The 26319-nt window shown below is 41.8% G+C and overlaps 1 protein-coding gene across 6 annotated transcripts in view; it reads right to left on the bottom strand.

Annotated features, from left to right (window-relative positions):
* PPEF1 (protein phosphatase with EF-hand domain 1) overlaps positions 1-26319 on the bottom strand; it is a 140664-nt gene that overhangs the window by 72396 nt on the left and 41949 nt on the right. For 4 of the 6 annotated variants that reach the window (XM_008272402.5, XM_070067279.2, XM_051826965.3 and 1 more), the window contains 3 exons: positions 15381-15508; positions 12436-12496; positions 1458-1621 (listed from right to left, as the gene is read on the bottom strand). In XM_008272402.5, coding sequence (XP_008270624.1) covers positions 1458-1621; positions 12436-12496; positions 15381-15508 — 353 coding nt within the window. The remainder of the gene's footprint in view (positions 1-1457; positions 1622-12435; positions 12497-15380; positions 15509-26319) is intronic. The other 2 variants (XM_051826969.3, XM_070067280.2) reach the window with 1 other exon arrangement.

Here is a 26319-nt window from a genome sequence, read left to right as displayed (position 1 = left end):
ACACAGAATGAACTCTTAAAATTCAATAATAAAAAGGGGCCAATGCTGTGGTGTAGTGGGTAAAGCTGCCGCCTGCAGTGCCAGCATCCCATATGGGAACAGGTTTGAGTCCTGCCTGCTCTACTTCCGATCCAGCTCTCTGCTATAGCCTGGGAAAGCAGTAGAAGATGGCCCAAGTCCTTGGGCCCTTGTACCCTCATGGGAGATCCAGAAGAAGCTCCTGGCTCCTGGCTTTGGATCTACTCAGCTCCAACCATTGCAGCCATTTGGGGAGTGAACCAGCAGATGGAAGACTTCTCTCTTTCTCTGCCTCTGCCTCTGCCTCTCTGTAACTCTGCTTTCAAGTAAAGTAAATAAATCTTTAAAAAAAAAACTCTATGAGTTTAAAAAAACTCAATAATAAAAAGACAACCTGATTTTAAAGTGGGCATAGGATCTACATAGACATTTCTGCAAAGAATGTATACAAATAGCCAATAATTGCATGAAATGATGCTCAAAGTCATTAGTTGTCAGGGAAATGCAAGTCAAAACCATCATGAGGAAATCACTTTGTATACAACAGAATAGCTATATTAAAAATAAAATAACAGTGTTGGCTTTAAAAAAGTAGAAAAACTGGAACACTCATACGTTGTTGGTGAGAATGTAAAATGATGTTGTCACTGTAGAAAGCTTTTTAGCAGTTATTCAAAAAGTTAAAGATGGAGTTACCCTAAGACCCCACAATTACACTCTGGGTGTGTGTACAAGAGAACTGAGGAGATGTATTCATACAAAAATGTGTACATGAATGGTCACAGAAGCACTGTTCATAAAAGCCAAAAGATGGAAACAATCCAAGGATTCATCCACTGATAAATAGAATGTAGTATACACTGGAATATTATTCAGTCATAAAAAACATAAAATAATAACACATGATATAACATGGATGAACCTCAAAAACACTATATTAAGTGAAAGAAGCCAAACATAAATGGCCACATATTATATAATTTCATTTATATGAAATATCCAGCATAGGCAAATTCATAGAAACAGAAAGTAGAAAAGTGGCTGACCAGGGTAGGGGAAGAAGGAATGGTAATGTGTATAATTTTTCTTTCTGAGGTGATGGACATGTTCTAGAATTAGATATTGGTGACGGTTGCACAGCCTGGTGACTGTACTAAAACTCACTGAATTGTACACTTTAAAATGGTGAATTCTATGGTATGTGAATTCTATCTTGGAAAAAGCAAAGGAACATTATAAGCCTATAGATGGAGGGGAGGTTGCCATGCACCCAAGGAGAGTGTTATTTAATAGGTTAAGCAAAGCAGAGGGTAAATCACATGGTGTGAAACATTTTCCCAAGGAAATGCATTTCTGCTGCAGTATTTTCATTCACTTAGTCAACAGTCACTGGGCACCTGTTATGCCAAAGAATCAGGGTAGCTTCGGCTTCCACTTGCCTGTTGTTTCTTGAAGGCCTCAATAAGTAAATCGATATCAGGAAAACTGAGAGGAAATTGCAGCCGAGGACCCTCATAGGAGTCTGGGACTTCTACCAATCCCACATAGTCCTGTCTGTCCTTGATATCCTGGACATTGCTTTCAAACAGTCGACTCGCCAACTCTGCAAGCAGAAAGACAGAAAGGTGGGGGAAGAGTGGGAATCAACACTTATGTGTAAGAACTATCTTCTTATATACCTAGCCCATGGAAGGCCTCATGAGAGGTGTTATGAATACCAAGATGGCCCACATCTACACGTGACAAGGGGTGATGGGTTCTGAGACTAGCAGCTACATTTCGTGGATCACTACTGTCCCTTCCAGGATCCACGCTGTACCACAGTGGTGAGTCCAGGACCAATGGGGAAGACAGGCGGAATCACAGTGAAACCTGGTCAAGTCAAGGTATTTTGAGCTCTAACTCCAATTTTTTTTTTTTTTACCCATTCTTACATCCAAGACTTTTACAAGTAAGACTGAAAACATAACAATGCACTGTATTTGGTTCAAACATCTGCTGCTATTCAGGATTTCCAGAAAATTAAACTGCAGTCTTCAATTTTTCCATGTTAAACACTTCAGAGAGTTTTACTTAGCTGTAATTGATTTGTTTCTCTCTACACAGAAAAATAAATTTTCTGACATGGTTTTCTTTTTTTCTTGGTAACAAAGCAGACAAAATTAAATGACAAACCACAGATAGATATACCTTAAGGGCTTCTGTGTCTCAGAGAGATATTGCTATTTAAGAGATTGCCTTCACCACCCATTTTAGTAGGTGCTGAGACCCAAGGTCTTTTCTTGCTAGATTGCCCAGGAAACGGCCCAAGAAGAGAAATCTAGATGATTTAAGTGGAGAAAGATGAAAGGAGATGGGACAGATGCTAGGTTAGCAGTTGTCAACCGAAGACATTTTTTTCATAATCTGGCTCTGTAACCCCAATCCTCCCAATCTGTAGCCATGTTCTTTTTAATGTGATTTTACAATTACTCTCCTTAAGAGTCTATTTTTTTCCCTTTCCTTCCCTTCAAGCTGAGCTGGGCTCATGACTTGTATTTGCCTAAGGAATGTGGTGAAAATGACATACACCTGCTCCAGGCCAGGTTTCAGGAGGCCTTGTATGCTTCTACACACTCTTTTGAAACTGTGCCACTCCCATAAATCCCAGGCTTGCCTACTGAAAGACCCAACCCCAGTGGAACAGAGCTGAGTCATCCTAGCCAAGGCTGTCCCTGATCAGCCTGCAGGCAGCAGACCCTCAGACACATGAGTCAACCCCAGCCGACTGCCAAAGCAAGCCTGCCAACATCAGCAGAAGTAGTCAGCTAATCTGTAGAGCATAAAGAAATGCATAAAGAAATGTTTATCACATGCCACTGAGGTACTGTGGCTGTTTAATATGCAATATCATTGCAGTAACAGATAAGTGACTCAGAGGACAATGACAATACTTGGTAACTCTGATTTGCTACCAATGCCATTCATCAGAAGTCCTGTGCAGGCACCTTCCATCTTTTTGAATATTTAGAGTATTGATGTTTGGAAAGTATGATACTAGCAGGTGCAGACAGAATATATCTTTTTCATGATCTGGTTATATGACAAATTACAGTTATGAACTAAACTTGAAAAATTTCTAAAGCAAGTCAGAATAATTATTAGTTTTAAAAAATAATTTCTAAATTATTGTGTACATCAACTGTTGTTGGTGGACGTTGATACTGTTTCACAAGAAGTGGAATTTAGGAGTAATAATGTCTATCTTCGATGTGGTCCAGTGGAGACTATTATTCTCCTTAGGATTCAGTTTGAGATTTAAGAATATATTAATTATTTCAATATAGAAATTAGAAATGTAGAGCATCTTGATCAACTTTATCTCAGATTCATTATGTTGGGCTGTTTGTAATACCTCAATACTCAACTGCAGTAATCGTCATGCCACCCATTTCAATTTGATAGTCATTCTGGGTTTTTCCCAAGATTTATTTACTTTAATTGAAAGGTAGAATTACAGAGAGAGAGGGAGAGATCGAGAATTAAGAAGAGATCTTTCATCTTCTGGTTCACTCCTCCAGATAGCTGCAATAGCTGGGGCTGGGCCAGACTGAAGCCAGGAGTCAGGAACTCCATCTGGGTCTCCCACATAGGTGGAAGGGGCCAAAGTACTTGGGCCATCTTCCGCTGCCTTTCCAGGCACATTAGCAGGGAGCTGGATCTGAAGTGCAGCAGCCAGGACTTGAACCAGCGCCCATATGAGATGCCAATGTTGCAAGTGGCAGCTTAACCCTCTATGCCACAATATTGCCCCCCCCTTATTCTTTTTAATTTTTATTTACTTACTTGGCAGTCATTCTTGGGGATGAATCTTACACCAAAGGAAAAGTTTCCTTTTCTTGATTCTATACACTGAAATATCAAGCAACTTTTAGAAAAAAAAAAAAAAAAAAAACAAAAAACAAAAAAACAAAACAAAGTAGGGACCTGTGTTGTGACACAGCAGGTTAAACTGCCACCACTTGTAGTGCTGGCATCCCATATGGGCACTGGATGGAGTCCCAACTACTGCACTTCAGATCCAGCTCCCTGCTAATGTGCCTAAGAAAAGCAGTGGAGGATGGCCCAGGTCCTTGGGCCCCCTGCCACCCATGTAGGAGTCCCAGAAGAAACTCCTGGCTCCTGGTTTCAGGTTGGCCCAGCCCTCACCATTACGGCCATTTGGGGAGTGAACCAGCAGATGGAAGATTGATCTTCACTCGCCCCTCCATCCTGCCCTCCATAACTCTGCCTTTCAAATAAATAAACAAAATATTTTTAAAAAAGACTAAAACTAAAATAAAACCGAGCACTTTTACGCATCATCTAACAGAGTTGTAAATGACTGGTTTCTGTCGCACACTCTGAGAAGCACAGCGCACGCGGAGCACACATGGTCAGAGCAGGGGTTTTGGTGTTCAGATGGGGAGGAATATGTATGGTGTGGCTGTATGTGGATGACAAAGGCTGTGTAGCTTTTGAAGCCCGCCTGACTTAGCTACTGGCAGGAAAGAGGAAAGGAAGTCAAGGACGTAGCTCAGCGTGTGAGGTTCTCTAAGGGATGCCCACTGCAGCCCTCTTCCAAGTGCTCAGAGGCCTGGCAACCTCACTCACCACTTCCTCTGTGGCCTCCATCTTCAGTGTGATCCTCTGCGCAGTTAAAGAGCTGAGGACGCCCCAGGTCTAAAATAGCACCCCGGTCCCCCCATCTGCAGATTTCCTCTTCCACCTTAGCACTCTGATATTTGTTATTTCAACTTTGGTGTCTCCACTGTTCCTGTTCCCTGGACTGTCTTTTCTGTCTCCTCTTTGGGTAATTTCTCCTCCTCCTTCAAAACTCCACAAAGCCACCCAGGTTGAGCCCCAAATTACATCTTTTCTATGGTGTCACACTGATAATGATGGCAAGGAGGTCGCTTACTTACTAAATGCTTATTGCCAGGCACTGTTCTAAGCTCTTGACACATATATATTCATGTAATGGTTCTAACTACGCTGTGAGGTAAATATTACAATTATCCCCCACTTTGTACATGAGGAGAATGAGGTACAATATGTAAATGGGAAGGAATTCAACCCCAGACAAGCTGCTTCCAAACCCACACTCATAATCACTGCATTATTGCTACACATTAAAACATAACTATTTCAGGGGCTGGTGCTGTGGCATAGCGGGTAAAGCCACCACCTGCAGTGCCAGCATCCTAAGTGGGAGCCGTTCAAATCCCAGCTGTTCCACTTCCAATCCAGCTCTCTGCTATGGCCTGGAAAAGCAGTAGAAGACGGCCCAAGTCCTTGGGTCCCTGCACCCGTGTGGGAGACCTGGAAGAATCTCCTGGCTCCTGGCAGCCATTTGAAGAGTGAGGAAGACTTCTTTCTCTCTCACTCTGCCTCTGCCTTTCTGTAATTCTGCCTTTCAAATAAATAAATAAATCTTTTTAAAAAAATAATTATGTCATACCATATAATATAGCATTATTTATATACTTAGAATGAGTTATCTCAATGTCGTTAGGTATAAACAACAAATGATTCTATTTTCCCAATCATTGCCTTCACCATGCTCTTTTTTAAATATAATTTTAAAAATTTTAACAGACATAAAAATTGTTACACATATGTGGGGTCCTATGTCATGTTTCATTGCATGTATACGTTGTGTAACATCCAATCAGGGTGAGTATATTTATCCTTTCAAACATCTAACATTTCTTTATAGTGAAAATGTCCAAAAATCCTATCTTGTAGGGTTTTTTAATAGAGCAAATATACAACAACCATGTTCTCTTAGCGCTCCCTTGCCCATTAGCTACCTGATATATCAAGCTAACATCAGTTCCAGTTATTTTTTTTAGATTATTTATTTATTTATTTATTTGACAGGTAGAGTTACAGACTGAGAGAGAGACAGAGAGAAAGGTCTTCCTTTTCCGTTGGTTCACCCCCGAAATGGCTGCTACAGCTGGCGCTGCGCCAATCCGAAGCCAGGAGCCAGGTGCTTCCTCCCGGTCTCCCACACGGATGCAGGAGCCCAAGCATTTGGGCCATCCTTCACTGTCTTCCCAGGCCACAGCAGAGAGCTGGATCAGTTCCAGTTATTAACACTAATACTTACTGTTGAAGAACAAAATTCAAATGCTGTTTTTCTTCTTTTAAAACCATAAGCTCAGTCTGGACTTTCCTTCTATAGATTTGCTGACCTTCATTCCTTAAAAGTTCAGTGATGAATACAAAGGTACTTCAAAAGGTTCGTGGACAGGGCCAAGCGTTGTAGCACAGTAGGTTAAGCCGTTGCTCATGACTCTGGCATCTCATCTCAGAGTGCTGCTTCAAGCCCTGGCTGTTCTGTTTCTGATCCAGGTTCCTGCTAATGCGTGTGGGGAGGTTGCAGATGACGGCCCAAGTACTTGGGCCCCTGCTACCCATGTGGGAACCCCAGATGGACTTCTGGCTCCTGGCTTCAGCCTGGCCCAGTTCTGGCCATTTCAACCATTTGAGGAGTGAGCCAGTAATTGGAAGACCTCTTTCTCTCCCTGTCATTGTGCCTTTCAAATAAATAGAATAAATCTTTAAAATAAACAAGGGTCATGGAAAAATGGAACCAAGGGCGGGCATTTGGCATAGTGATTAAGAGGCCCACAGTGATCAGGAGGCCCACATCCCACATTAGAGCGCCTGGGTTCCAGGCCCAGCTCCAGTCCCAATTTCAGCTTCCTGTTAATGTTCACTCTGAGATGCATCAGATGAGTGCTCAAGTATAGGCTGCCTGCCACCTGCTTGGAAGACCTAGATTGAATTCCTGTCTCCTGGCTTGGGCCTGGCCTAACCCTGGCTGTTGCAAGCATTTGGGGAGTGAAACACTGGATGGGAGGTCTCTGGCTCTTTCCCTGACTCTCTGCCTTTCAAATGAATAAAATTAAATAGTTTTTTTAATAAGAAATATGGAATCAAAAGATAAGTCTATTTTGGTGCAAATAATTTTGAAATCCATGCATAGCTTTTTCATAATACATATTTTCCACATACTTTTTGATGTACCCTTTTAGATGAAAAAACACCATTTCCCTGAGCCAATTCTTAGTTAAAACTATTCAGTATATAACATCAGTCAATTTCAAATCATAATCCTCCTTCTGGATTTCAGCAATATAAAAAAGAATAACATAGATTCTCTTCCAGTAGCTAATGTGTGTCACGTATGAAAATGATCAAAAGCTTTAACATTTGTAATGAATATACAATCCTTATGGTATGGGCTATTACTATTATAAACACTAGTAACTATGAATGCCAACAATATATGAAGATTTGTACAACATGTAATTAGAATTAATCCTTACCTATTTGATTTACAATTTTGTCAACATGAATCTAAACTAATTAAATATAATAAAATCTTAAATTATAACCAAATGATACGTTTGCAAATCGTTCTAAGGGGAATATCTCACAAATATCCCCTACCCACAATCTTTTCTTTTATCTAGTACAGAATCAAAATATGAACAGAGAAAAATTTAAAGCCCACAATTTTAAAACAAAAAAACAATTTCTGTCCCTACTGCCCACATGTCACTCTGAAAACAAGCTCCAGACATTGCTGGAAAAAGAAAAGCCTCAAGTGAACCATATTTAGTTATTTTGTTTCCCATTTATGTGTCTGGAGCAAAACCATTGTTGTCCATATAATAAATTCAATGAATGTCAAAATAACACTTCATAAAATTAGGCACCTCTCTTCTGAGATTTTAAAAACTCAGAAAACCAGGAATGAAAGAATACTTCCTGAAGGAATTTTTAAAATGTAAATAAACAATAGTGGTTTTTCCATGAAATCATTAACAAAACAAAGACGCCCACTTTCAGTGTTTCATTTTAACACTGTTTTGCTGTCTCTGGCCAATAAGACGTGAAGCCGAAATAAAAGCTGTAAAACATAAAAATAAGTTACTTTTGGCCAATGTGATTAAATACTTATACTCAAGAAAATGAATTTTAAAAACTCTCAGAATTGGTAGGAGAATTAAATACAGTACTAAGGTTAGTCACACGCGTGTGAATCACAGCTGCAACATTGCAGAGACAAATAACCTTGAGAGGTTATCCTCTAAGCCTCAGAGTCTACATCTACAAAAAGGGGATAATAATACTAATCTCGCTGGTTTGTCATAAGGATCAAATCAAATTCTGTATTTAAAGCACTTAAACACATGGAACATAGTAAACATTTAATAAATATCAACAATAATTATTTCATTAACGTTACTATTTAGTGGTAGCACACCTAAGGTAAAAATAGATACAAATCAAAAGTTTTACTAAATACTAGCGATAATCAATAAGAAGATATAATGGGAAAAAGATCCTATTCACCATAGCAATGAAAAATCATAAAACACCTGATTTGATAGAACATTTTGGGTGATTTGGAAGCAGAAAAAAAGCCAAAATTACACTTGCGTATACTCCATCACCCTCCCTGCTCCCCTCAGTCTCTATGTATGGCCGCTTTAGCCTTCTGCTTATGGTAGGAGGCTGAAGTGAAAAGCAGACCGGGAAACTTGATGTGGAGTCTCTGCTCCCCTCAAGTCCTATGAACTGGTTTTGAGCTCCTAAAGTAGTAGGACAGGGAGATAAACTGGCAGAACTGCTTTGCTCAAAAGAAGTGGTGAGATTGCAAGAACAAGGACTGCTTACTTGTTACCCTTCACCTTTGAGACACTCAAAATGTTGGCAGGTACTCAGTGCCTCAGAGTTTAAAACATTAATCTGGCCTTATACCTGGAGCTATTAAATAACCTTCTGGCCTCTAAAACTACTCTGCTTAGGGGTCAAAACACTTTCATGAAACAGGCGAAAATGAGACTTGTCTGAAATCCTACAACTGGAGAGAGCCATTAGAAATCAACCTCTGGGGCTGGCGCTGTGGCATAGCAGGTAAAGCCACCACCTGCAGTGCCGGCCTCCCATGTGGGCGCCGGTTCAAGTCCTAGCTGCTCCACTTCCAATTCAGCTATCTGCTATGGCCTGGGAAAGCAGTGGAAGATGGCCCATGTCCTTGGGCCCCTGCACCCACATGGGAGACCCGGAAGAAGCTCCTGGCTCCTGGCTTTGGATCAGCACAGCCCCGGCCATTGCAGCCATCTGGGGAGTGAACAAGTGGATGGAAGACCTCTCTCTGCCTCTGCCTCTCTGTAACTCTGCCTTTCAAATAAATAAATAAATCTTTTTAAAAGAGAGAGAGAGAGAAATCAATCTGCAACAGTAATCCATATCTCCTTTTTGGCTATACTGCAATAATTAATTCACTATGACTCTAGGATTATTATAGAGAGATGCATCAGAGAATAGACCAGAAATGTGTCCAATTATACATTTTTAAATGAATGTATTATAAGGGAAGGAATATACAAAGGTACTTTAAAGGTCATGGAAAAACTGAATTGAAAGATAAGTTTAGGGGCAAGTCTTTGGATCAGTTAAGAGGCTATTTCCCATACTGGAATCAAGTTCTGGCTCCACTTCCAATGCAGCATCCTGCTAATGTGCACCATGGGAAGAATCAGGGTACCTGCCACCCACACAGGAAATCCTGATGGGGTTGGGTTGCAGGCTGTTGCAAGCATTTGGGGAGTGAAGCAATAGATGGAAGACCTCTCTCTGTGCCTCTCTGTCTCTCAAATAAACGGACAATGAAACTTTTTTAAAAGATAAGTTAATTTTGGTCAAGATTTTGAAATCTATGCATATGAAGGGTCTTCAAAAACTCATGGAAAATGTATATTACGAAAAACTGTGCATGGATTTAAATTATTTTTCATCAAAACAAATTTATCAGGACAGGCATTTGACACAGTGTTTAAGATGCCATTTCAGATATCTGCATCCGGTCTCAGAGTGCCTGATTCCAGCCCTAGCTCTCCTTCCTATCCAGCTTCCTGCTGATGTGCATCCTAGGAGGGAGTTGATGATGTCTCAACTATTTGAGTCCCCGCCACTTACATGGGAGATGTAGATGGAGTTCCTGCTCTTGGCTTCAGCCTGACCCAGCCTTGACTGTTGTGGGCATTTGAGGGGTAAGCTAGAGGATGGAGGGGCTCTCTCTGTCTCTCCCTCTCTCCCTGCCTCTTTCTAATCAAATAAAAATAAAGAAAGAAAATTATTTTAAATATATCTTTTAATTTTATTTTCACAAACTTCCTGTAATACCCTCATATTATAAACCAGTAATTAAAAGATCTACTATCAAATAGATGTTGCAGGAAAAATTAGTTAACTACTTGTACATTTTTTGTAGTTTTTAAATTATTCTCAACAATTGAACATTAAAGTTTTCCTATTTCATTCAATATTAAAATCCAAACTTTATGATCTACTAAAATGTTTTAAGTCAAACCATAAAATCATCAAGAAATATGGGCATAATGGTACACATATTAAATATTTTAGAGTCTTCTAAGTTTAAAAGCAGACAGATTTACAAAGAAAAAGATATTTAAGCTTAAAAGGAAAGACATTTTAAATACTTCATGGATGAAAATGTCCTAAACTTGATGAAAAACAGATATCACAGAATCTCAGCAAATCCCTAGCAAGATAAAAAAAAAATGAAACCTCATCAAGGCTAATTAGGGTTAAACTACTATTATTGAATGCTATTTCCCCACCTCCTTCAGGTGCGTGTGTCATTCATTTGTAACACAGTTTTGTCAGAGTTTATATTCTACTTTAATATTACACACACACTTCCTGTTGTTAATTTTTATTCTAAGAGGAAACATTATCATGGTTCTAAGAATCAGAAGTGCAAAAAGACACCCAGATGTAAAAAAAATACAGAGTCTGAGCAAATGTCTCTGGGCTGAACCCTGTCATCTGGTCGCTCTGAAATTCTGTAAGTACTTCTGATGAAGTGAGCCTGGATTGAAATATTAGGTCATTAAGCAGAAAGAGAGCTATTTCACTTCATCACTATTATATTTCCTCTCAAAAACATTTTCGTCAAAGAACACGAAGCACAAACAACTGTTTTCAGATTGCAATCATCTAAAAGCAAGAAAATGGCAACATACCCATTTCCACCCACTCCTCAGGTTTTGGCTATTTTACCTTTCAGAAAGCTTCTACAAATCATTAAATGCTCTAATTAGTTTCATATGTATGTACTCAGCTCATGCCATTAAAAGCACCATTCTTCTACCACTTTGCAGGATGTTTATCGGATTACTTTTAAAAATGCTCCTGAATGCCATAAACATTTGAAGCAAAGAATGGTTGGTCCAAATGAAAGAAAAATGACTTTTTAAGTCTGGTGTCAACCTTGGAGATGACAACAGGCAGATCTTATTTTGCAGTAGAAATACATGCCTTGTGAATAATTCTAATTTTGAAATCATTTTTGATTCACAGCTATATTGCCTGTCTCTGATTCAAAATGTTTAGACAGAGAGACAGAGGTGTGTGTGGGGGGGGGGGGAAGCAGTAGATATAGTGTCTTAGTCCATTTTATGTTGCTATAACAGAATACCACAAACTAGGTAATTTATAATGAACAGAAATCCTATTTGGTTCATGGTTCTGGAAGCAAAAAAGGGGCTACATTTGTTGAAGGCCTTATTGTATCATAACATGGCAGAAGGCATCACATAATGAGGAAGTATGTGCAAGAAAGAGGAATGGGGGCCAAGCTCATCATTTATAAGGACATGATAACAAACCTATTTGCTCGGCAATTGCATTAATCCATAAGGGCAGGGTCCTTATGATGTCATTATCTTCTAATGGTCTCACCTCTCAATGCTGTTGCACTGAAGATTACATTTCTACCACATGAACTTTGGGAGACATATTTGAACCATAGGAGATGATGGATGGATGGATGGATGGACGGATGGATGGGTGGATGGATGGATGGATGGATGGCTGGCTGGCTAGATAGAATGTGGGTGAGTGGATAGGCAGATAGATGATAGAAAGATATACATATTGGGGCCAACTATATTTAATACATCATTTTCACCCAGATCTGCTGCATGAACTAAGATATTTTGATCTCTCAGCACAAAAGTTTTATGGATGAAAACTAAGACTCTCTTTAATAAGCTGCTATTGTATACCAATATGTTGTGATTCAGAGAAGATATTTAACAAATGAATGTTGAATGAAATCTAATTCAAGTTTCTAAAAAGTGAGAAAATTAAATGGTCGATTTAGTCAACATCATGCAGGCAAGAGAAAAGCCAGTTGAACCAATTTCACCAATTTTTGGGTGTCACACAGACAAAAGAGGTGTGCATGTCCTCAATTGCTTAGTGTTCCCCCATTTTCAGAATGCACATCTCTTATTGAGGGTAATTCCATACTTAATGACTATTTTTCAAAAGAAACTTTTTACTTACTTGGATCTTCCTCATGTACACGAGTATAGTTTTCCAACATGAAAGAAAAGAAGTTGGATAGCTAGACAAAATAAAAACACAATAATCAATTAATGAACCCCAAACAGCTACTGTGGCAAATGTCAGTACTCCATGCAAGTCCCCTTACTTTTCTAGGGCACTCATCTCCCACCTACTGCAGGTACTAAGGGTCACACCTATACCTGTCTCTAGAGAACTGCTCTCAGAGGTGTGTGGCATCTCACCCGGAGCTGCCCAGGATACTATATTTACACCCCTTCTGAGGGATTGCCCATGACTGACTGAAGGAAGAACATAATAGCCCTGTCCCCTATCTACCTTGCCCCTGCAGGGGACAAACTGTGACACATTTCACACGAGCACCAGATGAGATCAGGCTGAAGTCAGACTTCCGTAGAAAGCACATTTTTGCCTCACTTCCTCCCACGTCCTGTCTTGGTTTCCTCACTCCCATAGGGATTTTTCCTGAGAATGCTCCCTCAGTAAGTCACTTATACCAGAATCCCTGTCTCAGAATCTGCTTCAAGGAAACCCAGTCTAAGCTACTGAAATTTGTGCATAATGATGTCTTCTTTTCTGATAGTAAGACTAGGAGTTAAGGGATATATTTAGGAAATAAAGAAAGGAAGGAAAGGTGGAAATCCACCAGCATTCCAACAATCATGTAGGTGCTACTTGTATGCCTACCAATTACCTGAAAAGATGTGCATTTATACAGCACAAATCATTTCTTCTCTTCGCCCTTCCTCCCGCAAAGAATGAACACTAAGTGAACACAAGCTGAGAGTGGCTCTAGGAGTTGGCTTCCCATACAAACACCTAAATGCACGATTTTAATGCTGCTGAGGAGTTTCAATTAATGGTCAATAGAAACCTCAGTGAGATATTATGTCACACCTACTAGGATGTCTATAATCAAAAATAATGACAGTAACAACTATTGGCAAGGATTTGGAGAAATAAGAATCCTCATATGTTGCTGGGGTTCAGTGATGCCATTGCTGTGGAAAACACTTTGGCAACCTTCATAAAGTCAAACATGGAGGTATCATGTGACCTAGCAATTCCAGGCTGGGTGTATACCCAAGATAATTGAAAACATATGTTCATACTAACAGTTGCACACAAATGTTTATAGTAGCATTATTTATGATTTTTGGTTGTTTCCAAAAAAGTGGAAACAACCCAAATGGTCCATCAACTGAGGAATGGATATGCAAAATTATATATTTATATATTCTCTATATAAATTGCAGACAAGGGAATATCATTTGAGCATGAAAAGGGAATGAACTACTGATACATGCTATGACACACTTAAACCTATGACATATGTTATGCTAAATGGAAGAAGCCAGACACACAGAGGAATACATATTTTATGATACCAGTGATATGAAATGGTCAGAAGAGGCAAATCCATAGAGGCAGAAAACGAATTAGTTGTTGCCAATTCCAGAGAGTGGATGCTAGTGGGTATAGGGTCTTTGGGGTGCCCATTACTCTACTGTGATGATGGATATACAACTCTGTAAATATACTAAAGACCATTGAATTATACACATTAAATGGGCGAATTGTGTGTTATGTGACTTAGATCTCGATAAATCTGTTTTAAAAACAGTAGAAAAGGCCGGCGCCACGGCTCACTAGACTAATCCTCCGCCTGTGGCACCGGTACTCCAGGTTCTAGTCCCGCTTGGGACACCGGTTCTGTCCTGGTTGCCCCTTTTCCAGTCCAGCTCTCTGCTGTGGCCTGGAAGTGCAGTGGAGGATGGCCCAAGCGCTTGGGCCCTGCACCCGTATGGGAGACCGGGAGGAAGCGCCTGGCTCCTGGCTTCGGATCAGCGCAGCAAGCCGGCCACAGCAGCCATTTTGGGGGGTGAGCCAACGGAAGGAAGACCTTTCTCTCTGTCTCTCTCTCTCACTGTCTAACTCTGCCTGTCAAAAAACAAACAAACAAAAACAGTAGAAAAGAATATACTGATACTGGAATGTTCATGTATAGGCATACCACTTTGGGGCTCGTGCCACCTTTATATTCATCACTGTATTCTACCATGCTTAAAAAGGCAGCCAACACCATGAACGCCTAAAGAAGGCAAAAGGAACATTTGATCGAATCATAGTACAGCATTTTTATAGTTATCAATCCAGTAACTTAACTCTTCTAAAATTTTTGTAATTATTTTTAAATACTATAATGTGATACAAAAATATATGACTGATCAAAACTACAAGCAATACTGAATGAAAAGAAGTTCCTCTTAGCATCCCTACCCACTATCCAATACCACTCCAGACCCTAGAACTAACCACTCTAAAACAACTTGCTGTGTATCTTTTTCCAGACCTTGGCTGTACATGAGATTTTTTTTAATGTATACAGGATGAACTCTACATATTGTTCTACAAGTTGCTTTTCACATTAACAACTATATTACAAATTTCTCCAAGATCTTGTTATTATTTAAAAAGTATTCATTTTTATTAATAAGCATTAAAATTGGATTTACATATGCTTTTCACAAGCTTTAATAAGGCCTTCCTCACTCATATATATTTTCTTCTAGAACTGTTAGTTTTGTTCCCAGGAAATTCTTCCAATTTTTATCCCCTTAAAGTATGTTTCCCTTTATAAAGTAACAACTTTACTTCTGTATACTCAAAAATAGAGTAAGACTATTTTTTATTAGTTACCTAGACATCTGGCAGTTCTCTTAAAAATGTGAACTTCAAAACTGAAAAACACCATCATCTTCCCAAAACACATACTCTCTCAACAGCAAGTTCCAAGAAAATGTCTATTAAAGCCTTTAACCAGGGCTCTTAACTTTAAAATGGACCCAAAATTTCATTCTTTCAATAACAAGGAGTAAATGGAAGCATTTTCCCAGGAGAAAAGACCAGCTTGCAAAACAAACCTGCATTTGGCTTTGCTCATCAGCATATTCAATGGACTGGAAGATGGCGAGGGCATAGTGCTGTCTGGCCTTGAGGCGAGCTCTGTAACCTCGGTACCAGTTCTGGATGATCAATGTGGCTCTCAGCACTGCAGACCACGGCACATGAAAGTCAAACAACAGTTACTATACAGCTGTTGGCGGAAGTAGGTACTTCAGAGAAAAAAAAAACATCAGTCCATCTGTATCCTTCAGTTCTAAGAAGATAAAAACCACAAGCAATGAGAGTGACCTTTAAGTTTTTAATAAGATGTCCTCAAGTCTCAAACACTCAGGGAATGATGATGGCTTCGTTATTAGGAGCAGAGATTTTGGAGTAGGACTGCCTGAATTTGAATGCAGCTCTGCTAATGACTGTCTAGGTGACTCTGGGTGAGTTGTTACAATCCTCAAAGCCTGTTTCCTACTCAGCAAAGTGAAGACAGTAACAGCACTGCCCCGGCACTACTTAGGTGCGCTGCATCTATGTACATATGAAGCAGCGATTCCTTTCTTCTCTATGTACCCCCAAAGCAATTCCCACACAGTCATAAAGGAGACATGTGGAGATGCAATCGCTTCTTTGTGGCAGGAGGGAGTTTGGTAACAATGCAGCCTGGTTGTCTACTGCTAGGAAACAGAATGGGTGCCTATGTGGGATGCAGCCCATGGAGTACTATACCTCAACTGGAAGCAAAAGATTAAATAAATCTATCGCCACATGGACAGGTCTTTAAAAATACAGGGCCTCAGAACAGTTACGAAAAAGTTAGAATGGAAATACAATATTATATCATTTTATGCCAATTAAAGAAAAAAATATATATATATACACACACACACACACACATACACATACACATAGGGGTTTGCGTTGTGGCGCAGCAGGTTAAGATGATATTTGAGATGGCTGCATCTCATAGCAGAGTGCCTGCTTGAGTCCCAGCCACTCTGCTTTCTGCTAAAGTGCCTGGGAGGCAGCAGGTGATTGTTTGCATACTTGAGTCCCTGCTACCCACATAGGAGATCTAGATGACTCCTGACTTTAGCCTGGCCCAGTCCCAGCTGTTGTGGGCATTTGGGGAATGAACCAGTAAATGAAATCAATCACTCATTCTCTCTCTCTCTCTCTCTGTCCCTTGACCAACACTCACTCACTCACTCTCTGTCACTCTTTCAAATTGATAAATAAATCTTTACAAAATATACACATATATACAAAACCGTAATAGACATTTCATAAGAATATGTACAAAGGAAAGGACACACATCATACATAGTTTATTGGTTATTTACAGGGGAGGTGAATGAGCGTGGGGTACACAGAAGGCAATAGACTAATTAATTAAAATACGAAAGGGTCTTATTCAGACTAGGAATGACAATGTACAATGAACTGAGAAGTGTGATTCACTCCAGGTTCTGCACCTGAGATTCAACTGATAAAAGACAGATGGCTAAATAGATTATGAAAAAGAAGAGTTGAGTTTAGTGGATTGAAGAGTTTAGTGCACTATCTGTTGCAAAGCATAAGCTAAATGAATGGCAACTACAAGTAAGTGTCTTGTTTGTGGACTATCCAGGCACACTTTCTCTCCTCTGGGGCCAGTAGCCTTTGAATCACCCTGTAGTTTCACAGGATGGGAAAAGGAGGTCAGGTGAGAGAGAATGAGCTTTAAAATATAGTCTCTTATTCCTCCTCAAGTTTTGAGTGAGGAGCAATCAACACCAGCTGGCTCCCTCTCTTCATGCTATCATTTCTCCCAGTCAGCACATAAAAATTAAGAGTTGACTACAGCAGGAACAAGCTGAGTTCTGAAAGCAGGAATCCAGCCTCCAGTCCCAGAGTTTTTGGTTTAGCACTGCTGTGGTACACTGGGTCTACTCCAGGACCAAGCCATCTAAGAATGTTTATTGATGAGCTTCTCCAAAGCTGTTGGGTTCCAGAGATTCTCATGACATTAATCAGCTTCCGGGAAATTTCTGGAAACAAACCTAAGGTCAAGAATCACAATTGTCCTAGGGAAAAGTACTAGAATGGCTTGTTCAGTATTGCAAAGCAAATAATCGGTAGCACCATAGCAGAAATCACAGTTGTCCTCACAATACCAACATGGAGAGCCAGGTTCACCTGAAAGGCCTGTTCTATGGAACAGTCACTGTCATGATGACCCATGATTGCTCCTCACTCAGCTCAGGGCTCTCAGAGGCACCAAGCCCCCTCGTGCTGGTGCATTGCTGTTTCCAGAGCACTCCCCGAGGGCCAGGCAATCTCTTAGTTCCTGCAATCCTCGCCACACTGTGAAGGTTGGAGAGACTGCGGAACTTACTTCACCTCATTTAGCCAACAAATGGAAATGCATGGCAAGGGTTTGAACCCAGGCCTAACTGACTCTATAGCCCAAGCTCTTATCCTCTACAGATCTATTGACCTTTTTCTGGGCCCCACTTTCTTTATCGGCACAATGATGTATTGGAATAAATGATCCCTAAGTCTCTTCCATTTAGCATTAGCAACATAAAAAATAAATAACTCAGCTTATTATTGTTTCTATAATTAATAACAGAACAAAATAGCTACCATATGCTAAGCATCTAATACAATACATTCAGTCCCCACAAGTAGTATCATCTCTGTGTTACACATAAGGAAATTATGAGAAGCAAGTACCTTGCTCAGGCACTTATCCAGAATAGACTCAGCTTGAGTCCACAGCCTTAACTCTCCTCACCACAGCCAGTTACCTCAGTCCCTAACTTATCTGTACCTTTCCTTCCCTTGAAAAATAACAGCCACCATTACTGAATGCCTACTATGTGCCCAGCACCGGGGAGACACTTTACATATACTACCACTTCTACTCCTCCTCTCTCCCATCTCTGCTCATCACATCCCTTGCTCTCCAAGAGACTGTTCCCTTGGGAAGGCACACAATGCATTCATTGGGTTCTCTCCTACTAGTGGGTGTGGATAGTGTGTCTTGGAAAGTAGATAGTCATGCTCGGTTCCCTCTGCCTTGCACTTCCTCTCCATCTCCAAAGTCAGGAAGCTGAAGGGCCCCTCATGCCAGTCCCCACCCCCACTTGGTAATCAGCCATCTCTATGCTTGCACTTGGTATCAGGGCATGAATGCTTCTTATGAGCATGAAGCTGTTGTAGCCCAACTCCAATCCCACCCTTCTTCAGTTGGCTCAGCAGTGCTGAGTCTGGGATTCTCAGACCCCATTTAACCTTTGCCAGTTGCTCATCGTTAGGCTCTGCCCGTAGGGGCAATAGCAACTGGAAGACGGTCGGGGGCACACTCCTTCCTGTCTGCTTCCTGTTCCTGTTTGTGTAACCTAGCAACTGTTCTTCACCCACTGCAGCAGCAGTTGGGTCCAGTGTGCAATTTTTCCAGCACTTGCAAAACCAGCCTCATGGCAACCCCTGAGACATCAGCCCCGAGCCGAGCGGCATTCCTGCTCAAAGGTCTGGGTTTCAGTTCTGTGGAACTCTCCAAGTTTCTAGGTTGCAATAATTCCAGTCTTTTCCCATTGTGTTCTCTACCCTAGCAGGGTGGTAACTTTGCTATAGTTGCTATCTCTGTATAACTTAGAGTTCCCTTTCAGTTACCTAGGAGCCATTGCATACCTACTTGACAATTCTTTACCTTGAGTTCTCTCTGTGCATATCACTGTGTGGTTTCTGCTTCCTGGCTAGACCCTGCCTGATGATCTAGTCTCAGGAGGATGGGAAAAATAGGTTCTCTTTAGACCTCAACTTCCTGGGTACTCAAATTCAGGCCCTTTCTAGAGTGCTACATTTGGCTTTTGGGTCCTTGTGGAGTGCTTGATGGAGTGGACTTGGTGCCACATCCTGCCTTTGTCTCTCAGATAGACAGGGCCCTCAGAAACCTCGGGAGGAAAGGGAAGGATACTGGCATGGCAGGATTGAGCATACCAGCATCGGACCTCTAAAACCTCACTTGATGCCCAAGAGCCCACCTGCTCACCACAGAGCACCGGGAGCCAGCTGAGGACCCTCCTCCAGAGCAGAAGCCTCCCCCTGCCTGGAGATTTAAAGATCTGTCTGGTCCAGTTCTGAACTTGTTGGACAGGTTAGATTGCTTCTGATCTTGCTGCTTCATTGCAACACAGGGCTTGTCTTCCTGTCATATTCATTCCATACAGAAAAAAGAAAATAAATAAAAGCTATTGCCTTACGAGTCCCAAAGGGAGCAACAGCACATGTTTAATAAGTTACCTGGCCAGTTTTCTGTGCCCAGTACAGGTGGTTCCACGATTGCCAAGATGTTTGTTTGTTTGTTTGGTTTTTAATAGGTTATTTTCTCTGGCGGTGATCATCATCATATTTTGCAAGTAAATATCCATGTAGGGGGTTAGTGAACAAGACAAATAATAAATTCAGAACATCTGCTTCACGTCAACCACTGTACGGTGTGCTGATTTAATCCTCTCAACAATCCTATGAAGCAGTACTATTCTTATTTTACAGATAAGGAAATGGGGGCTCAGAAATCACTTGTTTGGGGTCATATTGCTTGTCAGTGGCAGAATGTAGAGTTCAAATCCATATCTCTGTAATTCCAGAACCTGGGTTCATTACCACTGTGCTGTACAATACAGTGGGACATTTGGAATCAGCAATAAAAAAATGAGCCAGTATGCAGAATAGCACCTCCCACCCACACCTTCCCCCCACCCCCACAACGTACATATACTCATTCCCTATCCTCTTTATCTGTTTTACTGCTACCCATAGCACTTTTCACCAACTGACTTCTAGAAAGTCACACATTCGCGTTTATCGTCTAGCTCCCCCTATTACATAAGCTATGTGAGAACAGCAACTGTCTTCCATTCCCCAGCTACATCCTCAGCAGCCACATGGGTGGCAGGGACCCAGGCACTTGAGGCATCGGGGGCACATTAGCAGGAAGCTGGATTGGAAGCCGAGCAGCCAGGACTGAAACCAGGTACTCCAATTTGGGATACTGGTATCTCACGTGGTGGCCTAACCTGCTGTACTACCTGCCCGCCCCAGTTTTGTTTATTAAGTGGTAGTTGATATTTTTTAAAGAAGTTTCATAGTCTGAATGCTAAGACATTTAAAGACTCTGCCTTTGAAATTCTGCTGGCAGAGGCCTCCCCGGGAAGCACCAGGATGCGTGAATATTTCATTACCTTTAAGGGGCCTGACAGCCAGGGAGCGACAGAGGCTCAAGTGTGATAGAGCTGATTCAATGAATTCAAACGAACTGGAAAGAGAATGAATCCTCTAGAGGCAAAAGGATTTAAAGAAGGGGAAAAAGGCATCTATTGCCGCAGCTGTGCAAAGCATGAGACGAGGGCGTGGCTTAACTCGGGCTGGGACGACAGTCTTCACTCTTGTTAGTTTTGCTTACAGATACTCTATATCCACCATCTGCTAGAGTATGTGACTGTCCTGGGAGACTTCCAACTTCACTGGAAAAATGGCTCAAAATACAAGCCCAGGGGACATAGATGGTCACAGAGCCTGCTTCTTGGGCAGTGCTGTGGTTTGAATGCTGCCCCTGAGAACTCATGTTGAAATTTAATTGACATGGTGATGATATTAACAGGTGGGTCCTTCAAGAGGTGATTAGGGCACAAAGGTTCCAGGTTCATAAAGGGTTTCATGCCCTTCCGTGGCAGTGCGTTCCTTACTGCAGGAGTGGATTCCTGAGCTAAAAGAAAACGTGAGTGTGGCCCCCATTTCCTGTCTCGTGCACATGCTCTCTCACCATCTGATGTCCTCCACCATGTTATGAGCCCCTTAACAGATGTTGGCACCTTGATGTTGCACTTCATGAGAAGTAAATTTCTTTTCTTCATAAATTACTCCATCTACAGTATGCTGGTTTTTTTATTTTATTTTATTTTATTTTTTTTTTGACAGGCAGAGTGGACAGTGAGAGAGACAGAGAGAAAGGTCTTCCTTTGCCGTTGGTTCACCCCACAATGGCCGCTGCGGCCAGTGCACTGTGTTGATCCGAAGCCAGGAGCCAGGTGCTTCTCCTGGTCTCCCATGGGGTGCAGGGCCCAAGCACTTGGGCCATACTCCACTGCACTCCCGGGCCACAGCAGAGAGCTGGACTGGAAGAGGAGCAACCGGGACAGAATCCGGCGCCCCGACCGGGACTAGAACCCGGTGTGCCGGCGCCGCAGGTGGAGGATTAGCCCAGTGAGCCGTGGCGCCAACCTTACAGTATGCTGTTATAGCAGCAGGAAACAGACTAAGACAGGGGGCTAGCAAAGCTCAGACCTTATGAGGCTTGCTTATCCCAGAAGGGCAAGGGCACACACAGAGTTCTTGTCCCCAGAAAGCATTTGTTTTGAATTTCTAAAGATTTGAGAGGGGCTGGTGTTGTCGTGCAGGGGGTTAAGCTGTCATCTGTGACTCAGAGCTTTGATTCAAATCCCACCTCCAGTTTCAATTCAGCTTCCTGCTAATGTACCTGGGAAGACAGCAGAAGGCGCCTCAAGTACTTGGGCCCTTGGCACCCACATGGGAGACCTGGATGGAATTCCTGGCTCCTGGCTTTAGCCTGGTCCATTCCCAGCAACTGCAGCCATTTGTGGAGTGAACCAGCTAATGGAAGCATGCTCTCTCTCTCTGTCCCTCTCTCTATCTGCCTTTCAAATAAATAAAATAAATCTTTTATAAAAATTTATTAGAGAAAGCGAGTGAGTGCACACCTCAAAGAGCACTCCCAACCATTGATTGACTTACTTGAGAAGCAAAGAAGACTGTAAAACATTAAGCCAGTCTCCAAACAACTACAGATGTTTAAAAACTATCATTTTCAGGGCGAGCGCTGTGGCACAATGGATTAAAGCCCCAATCTGCAGCGCCGGCATCCCATATGGTCGCCGGTTTGAGTCCCGGCTGCTCCACTTCCGATCCAGCCCTCTGCTATGGCCAGGGAAAACAGTAGAAGATGGCCCAAGTCCTTGGACCCCTGCACCCGCGTGGGAGACCCTGAGGAAGTTCCTGGCTTCGGATCAGCTCAGCTCTGGCCGCTGCAGTCATTTGGGGAGTGAACCAGCAGATGGAAGACACCTCTCTCTCCCTCTATCTCTCTATTTCTGGCTCTAGCTCTCTGTAACTCTCTCAAATAAATAATTTAATTTAAAAAACCCATCATTTTCCCCAAATGCAATAGATCATAATTTTATCATTCTCAGAGAAAGGTGAGAACTAGAGGTCATCCTTATAATTTTTTACTTACTCACTCACAAACCCATCCACATGGGTTAATAAGAATAAGGGCTGAATTTGTAGTCAGGAGACTTTCATTTTGGTCCCCACTCAACCACATGCCAGCTATATATCCTCAGGAAAATCACTTCTCTGGTCTTCAGTTTCTCATTTGAAACACAAGAGCTTCAGATTTTGTTATCTCTAAGATCCTTTCTAACCCATTCATCTGTTCTTTTTCTAATGCCACAGCTGTAGCCCACCTATTATTGCACATTGAAAAGCTGAAAACAACCATTCAAGGACAAAATATGAAGTGTCAAACTGAACACTCAAACCAGAAACTTCTGGACAACAGACAAATTCTAAAGGCTACTCGAGGGACCAGCGTTGTGGTGTAGTGGGTTAAGCCTCCGCCTGTGACGCCAACATCCCATATGGGTGCCCGTTTGAGACCCAGATGCTCCACTTCCAATCCAGCTCTCTGCTAATGCATCTGGGAAAGCAGCAGAAGATGGCCCAAGGGCTTGGGCTCCTGCATCCAAGTGGGAGACCTGAAAGAAGCTCCAGGCTCCTGGCACCAGGCTTCAGCCTGGCCCAGCCCCAGCTGTTGCCACCATTTGGGAAATAAAGCAGCAGATGAAAGATCATGCTCACTCTTGCTCTCTCTCCTCCTCCTCCTCTCTCTGTAACTCTACCTTTCAAATAAATTTTTTAAAAGGCTACTCAAAAATAAATAAATAAATCTGAATTATTCCTATAGAAAAAATATAAGTCCCTAATATCTTTGATTTTCCCATTAAGTGATTATAGCCAAAGTTTGCTATCAATTGGTTTAAGCCAGGAACATTACACATTCCACCTATCAGTTCTCCTTTAAATATACTAAATCAGATTACCATGTATGATATGTTAACTGGCTCAAGGTTACAACCACCACAAACAGTAAATTTGGTTGTGCTGGATTCAGATTTTTTTGTTTTTTACTTCTTATTTTGAAATACTTTCAAATGTATGGAAAATGATAAGGATTATAATCATTAATATTTTGTTACATGTGCATTCTATTTACACACATTATTATTCTAAAATAAAGGAGACTGAAGAAATGGGTGCCGGTTTGAGTCGGCTGCTCCACTTCTGATCCAGCTCCCTGATATTGTGCCTGAGAAAGCAGTGGACGATGGCCCAAGTGCTTGGGCCCCTGCACCCCAGTGGGAGACCCAGAAGAAGCTTCTGGCTCCATATGCCCAGCTCCAGCTGTTGTGGCCATTTGGGGAGTGAACCAGTGGATGGAAGACCTCTTTCTCTCTGTCTCTACCTCTCTCTGTAACTCTGCCTTTCAAAAAAATAGATCTTTAAAAAAAAAAAAAAACCTTTTTAAAAGAGAATGCACACATAATGAAATCCTTTAAGTGATATTTTCTGCCTTTCACAGGCTCACAGTTCTAGAATAGGTACCTAAATAGCCGCTGTCAAAGTCTCAAAATACCTGAAATGTTTAAAGCAATCAATTACACAGCAAATAAAGAAAAAGGTGAAGATGCATTTAACTGGTAAACAGAATAAGAAAGTGTGTGTGTGTGTGTGTGTGTGTGCTGCCTGTTTCACACAGGCAATGTGTTTGCAGTACGAATTCTGTACAAATCAAGGCCACCATAACATATCAAAATGCGAATAATTAACAAAGAATTGTTATTGAGGGGAAGAAAGTGTTCTCCTTTTACAAAGAAAAGTACTTATTTACAATGATTCCCAATAAGCCAGGAATTATAGGATTTAATGTGGGCTGGCAATAAAGATTTGGCAGTCTCGACATGGTGATTTTAATTAAAGCCATAGAGTAAAGCCCTTCAAGGAGAACATTAGAGTGACAAAATAAGAGGGCCAAGAGGAACACAGAGAAGCCCTAATGTTGAAAAGTTGGCGGAAAGTGGAGTCCACATAAATGGTCTAAGCAGAGACCTAAAAGACAAACCAGGACTGAAACCAAGGAGAGTGAGTATTTTAAAAAGGAGGGTGCGGGAGTACCGAGGACTGCCAAGAAGTAGAGTGAAATCAGGTCTGCGAATGCACCGCTGGACTTCAGGGTCATTCCAGAACCTGTCTGATCATTTTTCCTGGAGCTGGGATAGATGAGGAAACAGGAGGCAGCAGCGGGGAAGCCCCCCTTCAGGAGCAAACCTGGCATAGAGGAGAGGACCGGAGGGGACCAGAGAAGGCTTTTTTTTAAGGGAAGGAAGAAACCATTACAAAGGGCAATCCTGGACAACAGGAAAATTCTGAATGTGAGTTGTTCAGTAAAGTTACATTATTAATGTTATATTTCTTCAATGTGATCTGTATTGTGGTTACATAAGAGAATAGCCCTCTTTTCTTGAGATTGTGCTAACGTACACAGAGGCTAATGCCACAAGATCTACAACTTATATTCAAATGGAGGAGGAGAGGGGAGAGAGAAAAAGAAAGGATGATGAAATGCTAACACTTGGTAAAGGGCATATTGGGTGGTCACTGTACTGCACTATCCTTTCATCTCCTCTGTAGATTTGCAATTTTCAAAAGAAATTATGGAGGAAACAACAAAGCAGAACAAAACAAAAACAGCATATATATATATATATATATATATACACAAGCCAAAGAAAATTGAAGAAAGGCATTTGAGTATGTCAAAGTGATGATGGACAACGGCCAGGGGAGTGAGCAAGAGAGGAAGGAGGAGAAATCAATGCTCCCCCCAACCAGCATGCACGCGCATGTGCACACACACACACAGACACACCTCCACAGCTATAAAGCATATAGATAGAAGAGAGTAACAATGGATTTAAAGAACAGCTTAGGGGTGGGTATTGTGGCACAATGGGTTAAGCTGTGTGGGAAACGCACATCCCATACAGAATCTTGCCGCTGCTTCCAATGCAGCTTCCTGTTAATGTGCCTGAGAGGCAGTGGATGATGGCCCACGTACTTGCCATGGGACACTAGGGAGTTTTTGGCTCCTGACTTTAGCCTGGCCCAGCCCTAGCTCTTGCAGGTATTTGAGGAGTGAACCAGTGGATGCAAGACTGACTCTCTCTCTTTCTCCCTCTTCCTCTCCCTCTGTTTCTCTGCCTTTCAAATGAAGGAATAAATAAATTTTATAATAAAGAACAGCCTATCTGATGTCTGCATCTCACAGAGGGGGGAAACGAGGGAGGACCTGGCTCACAGCGATTCCCACTGAACGCTCCCCGTGCCAGGAAGGCTGTTTGGTGGCAATTGTAACCAAGGACCCTCCAGGAAGCAAGAACAAGCAGAATGGCAAGGAGTCCTCTAGACTGAGGAAAGCAAAGAGGGAGGTAACAATGGCATTCATTGTTTTTCCATGAAGCTCCCACATTAAAAGATACTTCATATGGGGCCAGCACTGTGGCGTAGCAGGTAAAGCCGTTGCCTGCAGTGCTGGCATCCTATATGGGCGCTGGTTCGAGTCCTGGCTGATCCACTTCTGATCCCACTCTGTTATGGCCTGGGAAAGCAGTAGAAGATGGCCCAAGTCCTTGGGCCCCTGCACCCACATGGGAGACACGGAAGAAGCTCCTGGCTCTTGGCTTCGGACCAGCGCAGCTCCAGCTGTTGCAGCCAATCGAGGAGTGAACAGGGGATGGAAGACCTCTCTCTCTCTCTGTATAACTCTGACTTTTAAATAAATAA

The sequence above is a fragment of the Oryctolagus cuniculus genome, chromosome X, assembly GCF_051225735.1.
Source record: "Oryctolagus cuniculus isolate XC-2025 breed Fujian yellow rabbit chromosome X, ASM5122573v1, whole genome shotgun sequence".
Classification (NCBI taxonomy): domain Eukaryota; kingdom Metazoa; phylum Chordata; class Mammalia; order Lagomorpha; family Leporidae; genus Oryctolagus; species Oryctolagus cuniculus.
The sequence above is the reverse complement of the archived record's forward strand: the minus strand, read 5'-3'. Positions and strand labels throughout refer to the sequence as shown.